The sequence below is a fragment of the Apodemus sylvaticus genome, chromosome 17 (assembly GCF_947179515.1).
Source record: "Apodemus sylvaticus chromosome 17, mApoSyl1.1, whole genome shotgun sequence".
In the NCBI taxonomy this organism is placed as follows: Eukaryota; Metazoa; Chordata; class Mammalia; order Rodentia; family Muridae; genus Apodemus; species Apodemus sylvaticus.
Genome location: NC_067488.1, coordinates 3,966,822 through 3,987,257, shown reverse-complemented (window position 1 = coordinate 3,987,257; position 20,436 = coordinate 3,966,822). Strand labels below are relative to the sequence as shown.

Genomic DNA, 20,436 nt, shown 5'->3' with positions numbered 1-20,436 from the left:
CATCTGGTTATTTCTGGTGTTAGCCGGTGTTGCTGTCTCTGACAGTGTCTTCTCTGTGCTCCTGGGAGACCCATTCTCTCTGTGTACACCAGTATGTAAGTACTTCTGCAAGACCCACTCTCTTGTAGTTGTATTTGGGTATGTAGCTCTGTGGCCCCGATCAACTCTAGGTGCAGGCTGTGCTGGCTGTCTCCTCTGCAGAGCTGGATGTATAGCTGGCTTCCTGCACCACTTGGAGATGGCGCACTGTGGCAGGAGATATTCCCAAGCAGGAGGTAGAAACCTGAAGGCTCCTGGCAGAGGCTTCCGGACAGGATCCTCTGAGCTGCAGGGCAGGTCTCACCTGTGCTGGCTGCCTTCTCCACACTGGCTGCTGGGTCCTAGTTTATTTTTAAAATTCCTTAATAATCTTAAGTATTTCTTTTGCTTATCAAGCATATAATTTTAATATTATGAGTTTTCTAATGTTACCTTTTTTCTCTGAGTGAATGGAGTATAATGACATAACATACAGAATTTTTTTCACTGTTAGACTCTTTTTATTTTTATTTTCTATATTCTTTGTTTATATTCCAAATGATTTCCCCTTTCCCAGATCTCCCCTCCCCATATGTCCCCAAAACCTTCTTCTCTCCACCTATTCTCCAATCACCTCCCTCCTTTTCTCTGTCCTGATACTCCCCTCCAACGCTAGATCAATCCTTTCCAGGATCAGGACCCTCTCCATACTTCTTCATGGAAGTCATTTGTTATGCTATTTGTGCCTTGGGTATTCAGAGCTTCTAGGCTAATTAATATCCACTTATCAGAGATTGCATTCCATGTGTATTCTTTTGTGATTGGGTTACCTCACTTAGGATGATATTTTCCAGATCAAACCATTTGCCTAAAATTTTTGTGAATTCATTGTTTTTAATTGCTGAGTAGTATTCCATTGTATAAATATACCACATTTTCTGTATCCATTCCTCCTTTGAAGGACATCTGGGTTTTTCCAGCTTCTGGCTATTATAAATAAGGCTGCTATAAACATAATGGAGCATGTGTCTTTATTGCATGCCGGGGAATCCTTTGGGTATATGCCCAGGAGAGGTATAGCGGGGTCCTCTGGAAGTGTCATGTCCAGTTTTCTGAGGAACCGCCAAACTGATTTCTAAAGTGGTTGTACCATCTTACAGCCCTACCAGCAGTGGAGGAGTGTTCCTCTTTCTCCACATCCTCGCCAATGCCTGCTGTCTCCTGAGTTTTTGACCTTAGCTATTCTGACTGGTGTGAGGTGAAATCTCAGGGTTGTTTTGATATGCATTTCCCTAATGACTAATGATGTTGAGCACTTCTTAAGGTGCCTCTCGGCCATCCGAATTTCTTCAGGTGAAAATTCTTTGTTTAGATCTGTACCCCATTTTTTAATAGGGTTATTTGCTTCCCTGGGGTCTAACTTCTTGAGTTCTTTGTATATATTGGATATTAGCCCTCTATCAGATGTAGGATTGGTGAATATCCTTTCCCAATTTGTGGGTTGCCATTTTGTCCTTTTAACAGTGTCCTTTGCCTTACAGAAACTTTGTAATTTTATGAGGTCCCATTTGTCAGTTCTTGATCTTAGAGCATAAGCTATTGGTGTTCTGTTCAGGAACTTTTCCCTGTACCGATGTCCTCAAGGGTCTTCCCCAGTTTCTTTTCTATTAGTTTCAGTGTGTCTGGTTTTACCAGAAGGGGTTGATATCTGTGATGATTACATGCTTTGTAGGTTTTTGATTCTGAAATTTATTATAGTTTCAAGTTAACATATTGACTCTTAAGTTTGTTTGTTTTTTCAATAAAAAGGGCGCCAAGATTTTGTGTGACACATTCGGCTTCTGCAAAGAATGCTAGCGCTGAGCTGAAGTTCTGGCGCCTCCGTCAGGAGAAGCCCAGGAAGGATGTTGATCCTTTTCCACAAATGGCCACCCTCCTGCCACTAAGACCGAAGTCCTGCATCCCACAGACCCCCGAGGTCCAGGTATGGTGTCCGGTGGGCGAGCTGCTCTTTAGCGACTGTGTCCTTGGATATCTGTCCACCGCTGTGCTGTGAATGTGACTATATATATATAGTCTTTTTTACTGGGTTGTCCTACAAATGTGGCACTTGTACACAGGCTGACAGTGTGTGTCAGCCACTCACACAAAGGACATTCGTCTTCAATTTCATGGTGGCTTGTTAGTTTCCTCCTATTATTTATTCTGACTATTCTTTTTTTATTTAAATTACATTTGTGTGTTTGTTTAGTGTGTATATGTGCATGTGTGTGGGAAATGCCACAGAGCACATGTTGGGGGCTCAGGCGACACCCCGGGGGAGTCAGTTCTTTCCTCCCACTTTGTGGGTCCCTGGGACTGAACTCAGGCTGTCAGCCTTGGCAGTATGCACCCCTGCGTACTGAGTCATCACTCTGGCTGTTCTTATTGTTTTCAGTCAAGCAACAAAGTTCAAGTTTGAACTCACAGGCTGGAGCCATGGCTCAGCTGTTAAGAGCACTTGTTCTTGCAGACCTGGGCTTGGTTCCCAGCATCCACATAAGGTGGCTCACCGATACCCATAACTCCATTTTCAGGGTGCCTGATGCCTTCTTCTTGGTTCTGTGTGCACTTACACAACTGTGCTACGTATATGTGTATATGTGCATATGTTTATATGTGCATATGTGTATATGTGCCTAAGTGGATATGTGTATATGTGCATATGTGTATATGTACATAAGTGCATATGTGTATATATATATGTGCCAATGTGTATATGTGCATATGTGTATATGTGCATATGTGTATATGTATATATGTGCATATGTGTATATGTGCATATGTGCATAAGTGCATATGTGCATATGTGTATATGCATATACATGATAGCATGTGCATGTACGCACACACAGGCACACACAGGAACAGAGAGAGAGAGAGAGAGAGAGAGAGAGAGAGAGAGAGAACAAAACTTCCTAACAGACTTTTTTCTGTATTTAAGAGCACTTGCTGGTCTTCCAGAAGTTCAGTTTTAGTATCTGTGTCAGGTAGCCCGTAACTGTCTGTAACTTCCAGTCCCAGAGTGTCTCATGACCTCTGAGGGCATGCACGCATCTGGCACACACACAAGTTTAAACAATAATTTATGGCCCAGGCATGGCGATGTATACCTTCAGTCACAGTACGTGAGAGGCAGAGGCAGGCAGACTCTGAGTTTGAGGCCAGCCTTGTCTACATAGTGAGTTCCAAAACAGCGCGAGGCCTACGTGTTGAGACCCTGTCTCCAAATTAATTAGTAAATAAATAAATAAATAAAGTAGAAAAGGGACTTTTGTTGTTGCTTAGGGTCATGACCCACAACCTGTGCTTACCAACAGTGCACTCTACTGCTACACAATTGGCCTTAAAATGTTTTTTAAATTACTGTGGTTAAACAGTGTAAGCACACAAAGTCTCACCTTAGCCATTTTTGAGTGTTCGTTACAGCAGCCTTGAGTCCACGCACGTTGTGCAGCTCCAGAACATTTGTACTTGAGAAATGACTGCATAGCACGAACACTACCCTGCTTCCCTCCAAACCCTCAGACCCTGAGCCACTGCTCTCTCTGCAGGCTCTATAAATCTAACCATGTTTGTGTAATATGTGTTTAATTATAAGCTCAGCCTCTTGTAGTATTTCTCATTAATAGTTGCTTAATAACTAAAACTATATGTGCTTTGTTCGAGACAGGGACTTGCTGTGTAGCCCAGGCTGGCCTTGAACTTGTGACCTTCCTGCCTCAGCCTCCTGAAGTGCTGAAGTTTCAGACAAGCACCACACACTGGGCCTTAACCTGAAGCTCCAGGGGAGAGCAGAACAGAGCAGCGCAGTGCAGCTTGCCTCCTTCCTGAGCACCTGCCCCTCCCCATCGATGACGTCTGCCCTGTTGCTAGTGGGTCCCCTCCCCTGCCCACTCTCTACTGTCTTCAAGGTCTCTTCTTGTGGCCTGCCCGATGGCTCTCAGCTGCCCTTGGTGCCTGGCCCACCTCACACTTTTGTTGAAATGATATATTTTACTAATCTTTAATGTATGGATATTTCCTCTGCATGTACGCCTGTGCACTATGAGCACAGCTTATACCCACAGATGCCAGAAGAGGGCTTTGAATCCCCTGGGACTAGAATTACAGACAGTTGTGGGTCCTGACATGTTTGCTGGAAATTGAACCTGGGCCCCCTGGAGAGGTGGCCACTTGAGCTGTTAACTGTTAAGCCATCTCTCCAGGTCCTACCATTAGAAACTTTTGAGAATGGGAAAATGACTATAAACATAAAATGTCGATAAAAGGAAGACACAGTAGTAATTAGGCTACAGACCCTCGCTGTGGGCTAAGTGGGTGAGTGCCTCTGTTTTATTCCTCACCAACCATTTCCTGAAGCTCTCCCACGCAGGTTTAAACCTGTTCTGTTCCAGAACAAAGGATACGCCATGCTGGGTGTGTCCTAAAACCAGAGTGTACGAGTGTACGGGGAAGCTTGTCTGCTTCACTGGGATGGTTAGTAGGAAGTGGACTGAGGGTTGAAATCTAGAGAGCACAGCAAGTTGAGGTACACACGCAGAATTCTAATCTCTTCTTTCATTTTGCTTATTTTTCATTTCATTATCTTCTTACTTTTTAGGGAGAAGAAATCGGTTTATTTCAACCATCTAAATCTAAGAAATTATCAAAAATAAGTGCAGGGATTCAAAAACTCGGGAGAAGCGAGTCTGTGCATCCAGCTTCTTCTAAGGATGACGGGTTTGAGAAAGGGTAGGTGCAGTAACATAGAGGCTTATAGGTGACCTGCCCAGTTAGAAGTTAGAAGTTAGAAGACTCCCAGACAATGGCCCGAGGAGAGCTGGCCTGGAGGAGGCTCCCTTCTCACAGTTAGCCCTTTCCTGAGCCATCTCTTCCCCAGTTCAAGTCCCTGAGCAACACTGGTGCTCTTTCACACTGTACGCCGTTCAGACTTTGTGTTTCCTTGCTTTATTGATCCAGTGGGATCTTTTTTCTTTATCCTGAAGAATACCCTTTGATATTAACTTTTGACAATTCTTTGTTTAGTAATTTATTCATGTTTGGTTTTTTTATTGAAGTTAAATTCACTTAAAAACAAAGTTAGCAACTTACATAATACTAAATGTGCACAGTCTGATATTCAGTGTATTTGCAAAGTCAACTATCACCACTATATAATTCCCAAACATTTAAGCTAATTTTTGTTATTTATTTACTTATTTATTGAGTGTGTGTGTGTGTGCATGCATGCATGTGCATGTGTGTGCATGTGTCTGAATATGTGTGGGCACATGCATGTATGTGTCTGAATTTATGTATGTGTGGGTGCATGCATGTGCATGTGTGTGTATGGGTCTGAATGTATGTATATGTGTGGGTGCATGCATGTGCATGTGTGTGAATGCATGTATAGGTGTGGGCACATGCATGTGCATGTGTGTGAATGCACGTATAGTTGTGGGTGGATGCATGTGCATGTGTGTGAATGCATGTACAGGTATGGGTACATGCATGTGCATGTGTGCATACATGTGGGTATCAGAGGACATCTTGGAGACATTTATTCTTTCCTTCCATCATGTGGGTCCCAGAGAGCAAGCTCGAGTCGTCAGGCCTGGTGGCAAGGCCCTTACTTGCTGAGCCAGCTTGCTGGCCTAATTTCTGAACATTTCATCATGCCAACAAGACACCCTGTGTCCCTTAGCAGCCATGCCGTGGTCCCTTCTCCCAGCCCCTGGCAAGCCTGTTCTAACTCAAGGCGCTTTCCTTATGTATGCTTCCTACAATGGAGTCACGGCAGTCCGCGGCCTCTCAGGCTGGCTCCCGTGCTTGCGCTGCTTGCAGCGTCCTTTGTGCTGTTCCTTCCCATCCTCGGGTTCTTTCCTGGGCTCTGGACTTAGATGCTGGCAGTTGCTCTCTTTCTGTACTTTGAAGCTACTGTCCTGCCGCAGCTCCCCCGTCTCTGTCATTAGTCACTGTCCTTCTGAGTATATGTCTCTCTTCCCTTGCTACTGCAGACAATTTCCAGGTGGCTATTTTTTCTTTTTCTGTATCTCACACATATGTATGTATGAAGATAAATTTCAGAAGTTTTAGGTTCTTCTGAGTATCACACAAGTATCTCTGTTAGGAGTTGTAGCAATTTGTTAGCCTTTTAGCGTACGTGGGAGCGTCATCTTCATGATACTCTCTTGAACATAATCTGTGCTGCCGCCTTTGGTGTGCAGATGGACTTTAGAAATGGGATTTATCCTCGTTGAAGTTGAACTGTCATCGAGAGCCATTTTACATTAGATTTTGTCAATTCTGTGCTTGGAAACAGGAAACTAAGAGGGGAGGGAGGAGTGGACAACACCTACCCTACCCGAAGAGTGCAGTGAATTCTCTAGTGTGGTTGTGAGGCACAGGTGTGTATTTAATTAATACTAAAAGGAATGAATGAGTGTAGAGTTTAAAGGTTTTCTTTCTGGCTCAAAGTGTTTGGGTTCCAGGTTCTCCACATCCTTGCCAACACAAATTTTAGGTGTTAAAAACATCAATGTTACCGTAATTAAAAACCTAATTCTACATTAAGGTGTGCTCCTGGTATTTATGACCAAGACAACTGAAATAAGGGCTTGGAGTCCAGGGAAGCACATGCGGCGGTGGCGGCATCAACTTGGGTTCTCTCGAAACCTCAGAATAATCACAGGAAAACTGGGTTACCGAGCGAGCTTCTAGTAAAGGTAGAATGGGTAAGGATACGGAAAGGCGGAGAGGGCTCTCAGGGTGAACTGCGCTCGTCCTGAGCAGCACTGCTGTGCAGGACAATGACGCCACTCCAGAGCGGGTGACAGCCCTGATTCATGAATCCAAGACCAGAGGGTAGTGCCTAGAAAAATATTTTGAAAGTGATCACCTTTCTTTTTACTTTTTTACTTTGAGAAAGATGAAATTTGCATGTTATTGTCAGAAAGAAAACAGGGCCTGGTTGAGAGAGCTTTAACCCCAACTGTCTGAGATACTAAGCCAGAGGATCACAAGGTCAGGGGCCGTCTGGGCTGTCCAGTGAGTTCAGGGCACACCTGGCCTGTAGACCGAGACCTTGTCTCAAAGAGTAAAAATGCAGGGCTGAAGAGCTGGCTCAGTGACTCGTGGTCCTCGGGCTAGAGGACCCAGGGTTAGTTCCCTGCACCCACACGGCAGCTCACAACCATCTGTAACGTCCACTCAAGAGGCTCTGGTACCTTCTTCCGGTCAGCTCAGACACCAGACGTGAGTGCAGTGCACATCCATTCAGGCAAATACTCACACAACAAAACCAGGTCAGCATTTGTCTTTGTGTTACCACACTTGCCTTGTATGCATGGTTTGCTGAGTTCAATCCTCAGTGCTCAGATCAGGCTTGGGAAGTCTTAAATAACTAGAGTATCAGAAATGGGAGAGTGACATTCTTGTAGCCCATGCTGCTGGTAACCAACGCTGTTGGCAACGAGGAATCTTTTCTATAGTTCTGGCAGTCCAGGATTAATAAAATAACAATATAATAATAATAATAATAATAATAATAATAATAGTTTTGCCAGCACTAAGTATATTGTCAGCACTAATAAAAAGTAAAGTGTCACGAACATGCGATCCTTTTTTCTTTGTTCATTGATATGTTTATGTGGAAAACAGTCAAAGGCTGAAGGTCAGGTGTGTAGTGGTGAAAACACAAATGCACAGCAAAGAAAATGGCATTCTTAGGTTTCTGACATTTTTATGTACTTATTTTTAAAAAGCAATACTAAAATCAAAATCTGAATTACGTGGTTTGATGAAAGAAATGAATGAAATTTCCAAACAAATAGACAATGCATTTACATAGAATAGAAGTTATATTTTTCTTTTCTTTTTTTAAATTGGATATTTTCTTTATTTACATTTCAAATGTTTTCCCCTTTCTAGGTCTCCCCTTCAGAAACCCCCTATCTCCTCCCCTACCCCTCCCCACCCATTCACTCCTGCCCTGGCATTCCCCTACACTGGGGGATCAAACACCCTTAGGCCCAAGGGCCACTCCTCCCACTGATGTCCAACAAGGCCATCCTCTGCCATGTATGTGGCAAGCCATGGGTTGCTCCATTTGTACTCTTTGGTTGGTGGTCCAGCCCCCGGGAGCTGGGGGTGGGGGGTCTGGCATTGTTGCTCCCTTCATGGGGCTGCAAACCCCCTCAGCTCCTTCAGCCCCTTCTCCAACTCTTCCACTGGGGACCCCTTAGCTTAGTCCAGTAGTTGGCTGCAGCTTCCGCCTCTGTATTTGTCAGGCTCTGGCAGAGCCTCTCAGGAGACAGCCATACCAGGCTTCCCTCAGCTGGCACTTCCTGGCATCCACAGCAGTGTCTGGGTGTGGTGGCCGTGTGTGGGATGGGTCCCCAGGTGGGCGGTCTCTGGAGGGTGGAAGTGTGGATCTTTTGAAACTTAGCTTATCCAGCACAATTCCCATGACAGCCATCCAAGTTGTATTATCCATAGTTTATTCTTCTAATGCAAAATAATATTCCATAATTATTCTTTTTAAAATTTGCATATAGCTGGGCATAGTGGCAGATACCTATAACCCCAGGACTAAAGCTGCTGAGGCAGGAGGATGATGAGGTTAGGCCAGTGTGGGCCACAGTGTCTTAAACACTAACAGTGAGACATACAGAGTAAGAGTAGCAGCTCAGGTGACAGCTGTTTTCGCTGCTGCCACAGAGACATAGCTGATCCCGGGTCTTTGAAGAAAAGCTTGAGTGCCCAGCCAGAAGGGGACATCTTTCTCACGCACCCACCCTGCTTAGACCACATCGTGGAGAGGAGGCAAAAGGCATTTAGGAGCGGGGAGTGGGGTGCTGTGAAATACTGTCCTTGGGAGGCGTGGCGCATGGTGTGACTGCTGCCCTCAGACAGAGGAGATCATCTCTCTCAGTGAGGAGCAGTTGTCAGCTGATGCTCTGTGGGAGGGAGGGTCATGGACTGTCCTAGGCCCACATGCACAGGGCAGCACTAACTGGACTTAACAAGGGAAAAAGAAGACCTGGGGTAGGAACGGGAGGCCTCAGGGGAAGTTGAAGGAGATGAATGGGAGTTGGGAGTAATTATATTTCATTGTATCTGAGTATGAAATTCTCATAATTGTATGTAGAGTCCAGCTCACACATTCTAACAACAGGTTTTCTGGAAGGAGAGATGGGTAAGGAACGGGTGGCAAGAGAAAACACATGGAGAGACACAAAAACACATGGCTTCTGGTTCAAGTCTCCATCTTTAATCCTCTCTCCCAAGAAACAAAGGCAGGCCAAGCCCCTCCCCTGAAGGCTGGAAACGGGTTCTTCTTGTTCTTCAGGAGGTGGGCGGTCAGGTTGCTGGCTGCTATTCTTGAGAGCAGTGGGTAGGGGTGGGGGTGAGGGGGTGGGGGGGGAGGGGGTGGGGGGGGAGTCACAATTGTATAATGAAATAAATAGATGAGTAAGGGTTTTGTTGTTGACTAATTCACCCTCTGAAAATTATCATATATATTTATGTTGTTGTTTCCAGATTTGTCTGAGCACAATAAAAGCACTTTGTGTAATTATTATTTAAAAAAAAAAAAAAAACGAAAGAAAAGGACTAGCATGTGGCAGACTGCAGAGGGGTTCCCCTTCCATCCCAGCACTCCAGAGGCCAAGGCAGGTGCATCTCTGTGAGCTGGAGACCAGTCTGAGGGAGTGTGTACAGTGAGTTTCAGGCCAACCAAGATACACAGTGAGACCCTGTCTCTAAAGAGAGAGGGGGAGGGGAGGAGAGAGGGGGGAGAGGGGAAAGCGAGAGAGGGAGGGGAGGGGGAGAGGAAAAGAAAGGAATGGGAGCATTTCATTTTGTTCTGTCCATTTTTAGTATACAGAAATAATTGAAATCCTATGATCTAACTGAACTCAATCATTAGTGTTAGCAGGTTTTTTCCCCCTGTAAATCCTGTATAATATACCTGAGTGTAAAGATCATTTTAACATTTGTTTTCCCAATCCAGACAGCTTTCATTCCTTCCTTGCCATCGCCCTGGCCTGACTCTGAGGAGAGGTGAAGGGAGCAGAGCCAACTGTGGTCAGTTTCAGGGATGCGTTCACGCTGTCAACCTTAACTCCGAGTTCTTCTTAGCCTTGCAGATGGACAGTGAGCAGACAGACCCCTCAGCTGATCAGTCTACTCTCACGTCTATAACTTAGGTCAAAGAGGCTACCAGGGAGCACCACAGTGGTCCGCCTGACGTCTTTTACGGATATCTCTGAGTGTCTGAAGCCCCAGCTGGAGAGAAAATACACTTACACAGAGGAGCTTAATGTGAGTATGTAAGGGCCCTGCTCTTCAGCTAATCACCCAATGTCTCTGATTTTAGAGATTTGGGGATTTTTTTAATGTATGTATTTTTTCTCGACTAACTGACATGCTTTGTTTTTTAGCCTCTAAGGAATTTCCCACAGCTCTTCCACCGTGCTCCCTCCCACAGTACTGCTCGGCCCAGCCCCGCCCGCGCTGATGCTGCTTTCTCAGCTGCTGCTCTGGCCTAGCTTTGCTGTCTTGGACACAGCACAAGACCCCTTGGCACACTTGCTCAGCTTTTTAACACTTGGTTAAAGTAACACTGGATGTTATATCTTGGAAATCTCACTTTTTGAAAAAAAAAAAAAAGAAAGAAATGAAGGTAGGGGTTTCCAGAGTACAGCTGCTTTGACAACAAGCATCTAATAAACAAACAATAAACATAATAAACAAAGACTTAGATGACGATCCCACAGCCCCTGAGATTCTGCTGTGAGTAGAATCGTCAGCAGTATTCACACTATCTGAACACTTATATTTCTGCACAATCTTCTTAAGTAAATAGTTCTCATTTTCTAGTCATTAGGATTTTTTTTCTTATTTCAAATGCTGTTAGATATTAAATGAAAACCATTCTATTCTCATCTCAGAACTTGTTTAGCAGGCAGGCAGGGTAATAAAGACAGTAAAAACCTGTCCCCACCATCTTTGTTTGGGGGAGCATAAAGAAATCCGAGTTCCAGGAAACAATTACTGAGGCTGCATGAGCAGTTCCCCTCTGCATAGTCTGGAGTCACTGTGTGCTTGAGAAACAGCCGGCTCTCCCTGTTTCAAGGCTGGTATTAGGGTTGCTAGCATTGTTGGCAGAGAAGCCATAAACAGCAGGGGTTTACGAGAACTTCCAATGCCATTTCCACTCTGCAGGCCACGACCTGTGGGGGCGAGGCTGTCCAAAGAGGGAGACCCCCCCAACAGTTAACAAGCGGCAACTTGAGGCCTTGGAGATGCTTCTTTTTATAACCCACTTGCAGCTAGAATAGCAGCACCTCAAGGCCAAAATAACAGTAAATATGTAGGAGACAGGCCACCAACAGAGACTTGGAAGGCTCCCCACTGGGGCCACTGGGCCCGAAATGGGAAAGGAACTGAGGTCAGAGACTTGCTCTAACATCAGACTTCGAATCTGACTGGTTTGTAACAGAATGGCTTCTTCTGCCATAATTGGGCTTTATAAATGAATCTTACATGACAGTCAGATGCAAACACATTGCATTAATTATATCTATATACGGCAAGAATAAAATGACAGCCCAGCAGAATTTACAAACCTCACTTTGTACAACGCTATAAAGAATTATGGGGCTGGAGAGATGGCTCAGCAGTTAAGAGCACTGACTGTTCCTCCAAAGGTCCTGAGTTCAAATCCCAGCAACCACATGGTGGCTCACAACTACCTGTAATGGGATCTGAAGCCCTCTTCTGGTGTGTCTGAAGACAGTGACAGTGTACTCATATAAATATAATAAATGAACCTTTCAAAAACAAACAAACAAACAGAGTTGTGTTATGTTCACGCAGATAATAAACCTCTGTTTTATTATCTAGGTTAAAACTGTATCTAATGTTGGAGCCTTGGGAGGATTTGACATGGAAAACCTGTTGCAGTCTTTGTATGTAGAAAACAGAGCTGGATTCTTCTTTACTAAATTCTGCGAGAATTCAGGGAACAAGGTAGAAAATAATTATTTAAAATCTGGATTTATTATTTTACTTGATTTAAAAATAAGTGGCACTGAAATAACTTGGTGTTCAAATAAATACATCTAATATTCAAATTCCCATCTGATAAATTTAAATCCACACTTAGTAAATCTTTAACCATCCATCCAAATTGTAATTTTTTGGTCTACCACCTTACTAAAATTACAAAGAAAAGTGAAATACAGATAAATATTGACATACATTACTGATAATGGCTAATCATATAATTTAATTTCAATTTAATAAGCCATATATAGTTTATTTCTGTTAATACCTGATTTTGAACAATTCTAACAACTTTATATTATGAGTAGAGGTAAAATGATTTCCAGTGATGTTTTTAAAATTACGATCAATGTTTATATGACTCAAATGCGCAGTGACTGGTTGGCTCGGTAGTTAATACGTAGTTCTGCTGTGATATGCATTTACTCATATGCTGACATATCAGAATGCCTTCAGATTTGCTTTCATGCCGCAAACGTGTGCTCTTTACAGTTCAACTAAAACCTTTGCAATTTTTGTATTCATTACTATTTTTAAACATTTACTACTTTAATGACCAACTCTATGGGATGGTTGCATGCAAAAATACAACATTCCATTGACAACAGCAGTAGATATTATCTTGTATATTGCCAGTCTGTGATGAGAGGCTGGGACAGCTTGATTTGGAGCTGATGTGTGGTAGCAGCAGGCTAAGAGCACTGTGTGCTGTGGAGGTGCAGCTCCGGGGCTTTCTAACTGGGTGTGACCTCTGTCCTTCTCCGTCCGCAGCTGTGGAAGCACAGTGTGTACTTTTGGTTTGACCTACAGGCTTATCATCAGCTATTCTACCAGGAAACACTTCAGCCTTTCAAAGTCTGCAAGCAAGCCCAAGTAAGTAGCCGATAACTGCTCTGTGCAACGCTGGGAAATGAAATTGTGTTCAGCCCCAGGCAAGAGAATGCTGGGGTGGAAGGCATCATATAATTGCCCCGGGAATCCTTTATTTAAATGTCAGCAGAGTATATTGCTTTATAATCTGATTTGTGAGTTTCCATTTTATGTACTTTATTCGGCTTATTTTCTTTCCCTACCGATGACTTGTTCTACCAATAAAGGATGCCCATATCTCTTTCCCTGCTCCTAACATAACCTTGGGGATTGCCTGTAGGGATTGAATAGAACCCTGGGAGCAGATGTGCGGTGAGCCACTGCAGTGACCAGGAGCCCTTGTTCTGACCAGTGCTCCTTGAGCTTCCTGCGGATGTCTGCCTTCGGATGTGCCAGGCTGCTGGTGGCTGCTGGGCATGCGCAGGCCCCTGGTGGGCATCTGGGCTTCCATATTAACATGAGGCAGACACTCAGAGGGTGGACGGGGAAGCATTTCAAGACCACCCTGAAGCAAACTAGGGAAGGAAGAACAACAGCCTAGAGGAGGAAGAACAGAGGTCTTCTGCAGTTAGGGACAGAGAGAAGGGCCTCTTTTCAGGGGTGGGGGAAGGTGGTAGAGATGAGAACAGTTATGACTCCAGCTGACTTTTAGGGGTTTTATTTTTGAGTTCTTTATAGATCTTTTATGGAGAGAGGTCTCCAAGACTAGACAGCTCTGAACTGCTTCTCTGGCTGTTGATTCTTATAACCCCAAATAACCCGTCCCAGAGGATCCTACCCCAGATGCTGCTGAGAGAATTAGTTTCATCACATTATTACTTTATAACCCTGCTCAGGACAGCAGAGTGCACTGCTGCACGCATGCCTGCCACTCCCCCGCTCTCCACTCCAGCATGAGTAACTGCGTTGTAACTCAGTGACAGCTCCGTGCTTTGTGGCGTGAGGATAAGGGCTCTGGCTCCATCATAGCCCAGATGTCTCCATGCAATCATGAAGTGAATCTCTAGTTTTCTGAGACCACACAGTTGTGCTTGTTAACCCGTTACCTGTAACTCCCTGTTTACCCTCCTCCCCTAACCTACTGTCCCTACCATCTGTCATTTTTATTATGTTTTCATTGCTCAAAGAGCACTCCTCCAAAAACCTTCAGCTGCTCAGTCAAGTGGGGTATTCGTGTGTGTGTTAATAATCAACCAGATTTCCATATACATGTGAGCGAGAGTCTGTCGGGCTTTGTAAGCTCGCCAGTTTTTAGCAATGCTGTCATTCAGCTAACTGCATGGCTCAGACACTGGACATCTGGGTGACTGCAGTCACTTAGAAATGGATTGTTCTATTTGAGGATTGCCAAGTCCTCGCATCTTTCTCCCAAGGTCTGCTTCTGGGAAGTCAAGGCAGGAATGGGAGAAGCGATCAGAGTAGAATACTTTCCTTTAGGATTGAACGGTGAGAAACAGGAGGAGCAAAGCCATGTGATTTTTTTTAAGTGCATTTAATCTGGTTCCTATAGTTACTTTACTTTTTTAGTTTTTGGCAGAAAGAAAAAAACTGTTTCAACTAGTTTGTACTACCCAAAGATTTTGTTCCTCTAGGTAGAGAAATTGTCTACGATATCATTATATTGTTGATTTATTTCACAGATAAAAAAATCACTCATTTAATGACAATATATTGTATGGATTTTTCAAAAATTCACTTATAATATCGATCCTTGGAATAATAATGCCACCAAAGGAATCTGTTCATCTGGTACTGCATGTTAATTGCACTTTGGACTTGGTTTTATGTCATTTTTATGTGTCTGCCTTTTATGTGTCAAAAGACTAGGAGTTGATGCCAAAGGACCTACATGATTTCCTATATACATAGTTTTAGTCTCCTATGTAATAGTTATGGGGTAGTAAAGTAGACAGAGGTTAGTCAATGGTAAGGACTTAACATGACTCATGAGCCCAAGAGTTTGAACTGGTGTCTTGGGCATACCTTGAAGATTTCCCTACAGGGCTTCAAGAAAACATAGAGAACAGTCAGAAACCAATGGTGTTCTTGGCATTGTATAGGTACAGTCCTGCCTCTGGGACCAAACGGCACTGATAGGTTTGGAGACCAGCTTTTGCGCCTTTCTTCACATTGAATGCTTGTTTTAGTGATAGGACCAACAACAGGATGCCTCTTAAATCTTTCTAAGAAACTTTATGTGGCAATAAAAGCTGCAAAATAACAAACATGTATGTTAGATTCATATTAGATATTCTTATAAATATACATGCATGTTTACTGGTCTAAAGCTGGTGGGACCTAGGAGAGGGGAGATGGTAGATAAGGCAAACTAAAGTCTCATACAATAACCAAGTTTATTCAGAGCATCAGACAACTTATACTCTGAGGGTTTAAGAAGAGTCACCTGAGTAAAGTGTGTAATCACAAGGACAAGACACACATGGCAAAAACATGTTTTCCCACAGAGGCATATACACAAATAACACTATCCAGTTAGAATGACTAATCTGTCATAAACACACTCCTGTCTGATCCACTGGGAGGGGCACAAAAGCACAATCCAAGAGTAGTTCCATGGTTTTGAAGAAACTGAGATCACAAGACTCATGTCTTGGTTTCTTGGAATTCTTTTCACAAGCACTCAGAAATCTCCTCACACAGCTTTGTTCACAAACCATGCTCCAACATCTCCCTCTGTTTTATTTTTTACTAGCAGGAGATCCAGAGTGGTTTTGTTTGAGATGTTGAGCATAAATCTAATTGTCGTATGATGTGTGACTATCATATAAGCAAGAAAATTATAAATATAACAAATAACATTACAACAGTGAGAGCACTGTGTGTGTGATAACATTACAACAGTGAGAGCACTGTGTATGTATTCTACCACCAAGAACCAGGATTCAAACTATGTCCCATACTATTGGTTACATAATTATTCTGATTGGAAAGATCTAGACAATAGCTTGAAAAGAGACCCATAGGATTGGTAGTCCTGGTATCTTTTAAAACATAAGCCCATATTTGCCTTTTAATAGGAATACAAATGTTATGATGTCCTATGAAGTAGGCCATTCATCAAATGAATTCAAATAAAATGAATGAATGAGTCTATTATGGTCCCAAGGTCCAGACCCAAACCCAGAGTCATTAGTAAAGATCACAGGAGCTGGATCCATCCGGCTACAGCTGAGGCAAAGGAGGGGACGGAACATAAGAATCCACGTGCTCAGAGACACTCAGTGCAGAAGCCCAGGTCCAAGCAGCTGGGAACGCCAGGAAAAGACTCTCGGGTGACACAGGACAGGGCGCGGGTGTTTGTTAGAAGACCCTTGGTGCACAGGGTCTTAAATTTGCTCCGGGCAGACAGACTTGACTTCTGATGTCTTATTGTGCCCCTTAGCTGGAGGTATGCTTTTTTTCTGGTGACCTCCACTGTCTCCTTGCCCTCTGCCGTTGTCCCTGATGGCCCCACGGCTGGAGGAGATGAAGAGAAACCCATAATATTTCCGTGTTTCCATCTGCAATGACAGATGACTGCCCCTTCCCAACTGGACTTTTCTCACAAGCTCAGAATTCTTCTTAAATAGCTTTATTCTTGGACTGTGTTCTGACATGTGTGCATCAGCACATATATGACTCAGGAAAATAACAAGCAGAGCTGGGAATCTGGTGCACTGGCAAGGGCTTGCCTAGCATATGTGAGACCCTGTTCGTTTTATTCTGATGACTTAGCTCAACAGAGACTTGGCGGTTTTGTTGTTTGTAGTTAGCACACACTATGTAATAACAGACTGGTTGTGACATCTCCATAGGTGTGTGTGATGTGCTTTGACCATGTCCACCCCATTTCCCACCTTGTTCCTACCCATTGCCAGGGATTCCCGCCTTCTTCCCTTCTGGCACTGTGAAGATGTGGGTGTCTCGTTCTGCCACGGTTCTTGCAGAAGGCATCTTCTTATTCGCCGTTACAGTCTTGCCTCGGCGTTGAAGTCCAGTCTCACCACAAAGTGCCGATAGCCATGATCTGCCCAGACTCTGCTTGCTTCTCAAATCTCAGGAATCACGCTTTGGCCTCTCTTCTGTCCTCAGCTGGTGCTTCTCTAGTGTTTTCATGAATGCATTTTGTCACGTCCTGGGTTTCCTGGCTGAACCATGCTGTGCTTTGCAATATATCCTGTTTTCATTTTGCTGTTCAGCACACCCATTGAGTTAAATTGTCTTTTGTCCTTAAACCTTTTGGGGTTTTTGGGTTTTTTGTTTTGTTTTGTTTGGTTTGGGTTTTTGAGACGTCTCACTGTGTAGTTCTGGTTGTCCTGGAATTTACTGTGTAGACTAGGCTAGCCCAGATCTCTTAGAAATCTGCTCACCTCTGCCTGGGATTAAAGGCATGTGCCACCGTGCCCAGCTATGTTTTTTAGTCTTAAACGTTACATTTGTGTTTTATAATTCTTACCAGTATTTTCTTTCATTCCAAACACTTTACATTTTCTTTATGTTTTAAATAATTTAAAGCATGTGTTGTTAGTCTTTAGCTGTATATTACCCTGCATGACAGTAGTATCACAGACTCCATGGCTCAGAACAACACACGCTGTACTAGTGTCTGTGGGTCAGGATTCTGGGTGTAGCAGTACTGGGTTCTCTATAACTGAAACTGCAGTTTTCCCTGTAGAACCAGCCTGTGGGAGGGGCTGCTCTAATGTTCTTGTGCTTGGTAGTCACGTTCGGTTCCTGGCAAACCACTGCGCTAAGAACCTCAGATTCTGCTGGCTGTGAGCCAGAACTCATGGCCAGTGCTTCACTGTGTGCTCTCTGCATGGGTTACACGAAACACACAGCGCTCTTGTCAGCCAGCCACGGGGAGTGTCCTAGCAAGATGGCTATTACCATTTCACATAACTTAATGTGTACTTGTATTCACACATACACACCCTACTGCTGTGTACTGACAGAAGAAAGCCACGCATTATGTCCAGACATGGAGGAGAAAATTGGCTCAAAAGCCAGGCATGGTGGTGCACACCTTTAATCCCAGCACAGTAGGCAGAGGTAGGTGGATTTCTGTGAGTCTGAGGCCAGAATAGTCCACATAGGGAGTCGTGGGACAACCAGGGCTACATAGTGGGACCCTATCTCAAAAAATGAGACTGGGGTGGGGGCGGGGGTGGGGAGGAGAGAGGAGACAGAGGAGACAGAGGAGGATGAGAGGAGGGAATGGGAGGAGAAGGGAGGGAGGGGAACGGAAGGGAGGACAGGAAGCGTGACTATCAGGAGCCACTGTGTTTATGGGGCCACCGTAGAGTCTGGCTGCCACGGTGTTCAATAATTCTATGATTTGTAGTTCTTGGAGGAACTAATTTTTAGTTCTGCTGACATAGCGGATTCTTTCCATGTGTGTTTAGTAATTTTGAATTATGAGCCCTTTAGTGTTTTTTTTTTTTTTAATGTCATTCTTCTGCTGGGCACATTCTAAGTGCTAATTTCTTATCTTGGAGCGGTATGGAAGTAGACAGAGTGTGAGTTAGAAAACCAGACTCACACAAGGGAAAATTCTCAGGAAAAGTAACTCTTTTTCCCTTTTAAAGTAAGGTGAAGACAGGCAAGCTTGTTTTGTTTCCTGGGCTCAGAAGGTATAAAGAATCTTGTCTGTGTGCTTCTTACTGTGGACACAAACGGAAAACATGTGGCCTGTCCTTCTGGGCCCTTCTTTCTGGTATGTTGGCAGCCCAGGTGACTTAAAAAGCCTCCTCTATACAATTTCTAGAAATAGTGGGTGATAATGCAGCAGACACCCTTCTAAATACACGGCCAAAACAGTGACAGAGAAAGTCTCCCAGGCAGACTGAAGGCAAGCACATGAAAACCTGGGCAGTTAGCACAAGGAGACGAGGGGACGGCGGGAAGCAGGAGCCACAGGATGGGGTGGGTGTCGGGGGCAGAGCTGCAGATGCCGTGTGTTAGGGTCATGTTGAGATTCTGCCCAAGTTCTGAATGGCTGTGCGCAAAGTGAGGGCAGAGTGCAGAGTGGGCCATTTGCATAAGTTAACGTGGATTTTAATATTGAATTCAAATATATATTTCCTGTTTTACATTCATCTTATTTATAACCCATAGTAATCATATGAGATATTTTTATTTTCATGATTTATTATTCTCTCTCTCTCTCTTTCTCTCTCTTTCTGTGTATGTGTGTGTGTGTGTGTGTACATGTGTATACAAAGGCAGAAAATGGCACAGCATGAGGAAGGAGGTCAAAGGACAACTTCCAGAAGTCAGGGGTAAAATGATGTATTTATATTATAATCTTTTTTTAAAGGGTTTACACTGTTTCCTCAAGTACAGGAGCAGTGTCCTTGGACATGCCTACTCCCCTGGGAGGCCAGAACTAGCTTCTGGACTCACCCAGGGGTGCTGGAAACGAAACATACTGTGGCATGATGGAGAATGGGCTGTGCTCTTTCTTAGCTGGTACTGAACAGTTGGGGATTTTAAAATTCTTAATAATTTTAAAAATAAATCTTTTAAACTATATTAGAAATGAGGGACCTATTTCATTTTCTGTAATTTTTGAGCCAAAAGCGTCTCTCCTTTTAGTCTTATTTAACACAAAATAAATCTTTCTTTGATGGCAACCCCTTACATACAAAAATGGTTCCATTCCATTTTGCTCATATCAACAGCTTGAGGCTAAATCTGAGGTCTTGGCAGTCTCTGCAGCCATGGTGAGGCTCCATCTTGACGGTGGGAAGTGTCCCACTCCTGACAGTTCCCTCCACGCACTGACCTGCCCACACTCCCTGTGTAAGAGTGTGCATCTCTGTCCTGCTACTCTACAGTGGTGTCCCTTAAGAGGCCCAGTGCCTAAGTTCAGTCACATGACTCTGGGGTTCAGAACGTTGTCATCAACTTCGAGGGAGGAGACCAAGGTTGGTGAAGGGTCTTTTCCTCTTTCTCTTTCTACCTTAGTGTTGGAGACAGGGCCTCTCATTGAAGACCCCAGCTTAGCTCCAGGAGCTGGCTTTCTTCATACCCCCCACCTGCTAGAATCACGGATTTGTCTTGTCACAATGGGCACTGGAATCAAAATTCAGGACTTGAAAGCCCCTGTGACAAGTGCTTCACTACAGAGCCATCTTCCCAGCCATATTGCCACCCATTGTGTTTCCAACAAGCACAGAAGCTGTGGTGGTAAAAGTCAAAAGACCTTCATTCATGCAACAGTGAATTTAGGAAGCCTTAGTTATAACATGGTGCGGGATCTACTCATACTGATGCAGAAATTGTTTACTGCCTTCCTTACCTCAACTCCTGTGGGGTGACATGAGACGGTGTGGATCCAATGGCCACACTAGATTGCTCAGTCCTGGGGAATTCTCCCAGAGCTGACGTATTTGTCTCCCCTGCTGCTGCTGCTGTGACCAAGATAAACTGAACAGCGATTAGACTAGCGATTGA

The 20,436-nt window shown here is 44.0% G+C and overlaps 1 protein-coding gene across 1 annotated transcript in view; it reads left to right on the top strand.

Moving 5' to 3' along the window:
- Rgs22 (regulator of G protein signaling 22) overlaps positions 1-20,436 on the top strand; it is a 116,912-nt gene that overhangs the window by 50,611 nt on the left and 45,865 nt on the right. The window contains exons 9-13 of the mRNA XM_052161524.1: positions 1,828-2,002; positions 4,661-4,791; positions 10,248-10,362; positions 11,947-12,072; positions 12,880-12,981. Of these exons, the coding sequence (XP_052017484.1) occupies positions 1,828-2,002; positions 4,661-4,791; positions 10,248-10,362; positions 11,947-12,072; positions 12,880-12,981 (649 nt within the window). The remainder of the gene's footprint in view (positions 1-1,827; positions 2,003-4,660; positions 4,792-10,247; positions 10,363-11,946; positions 12,073-12,879; positions 12,982-20,436) is intronic.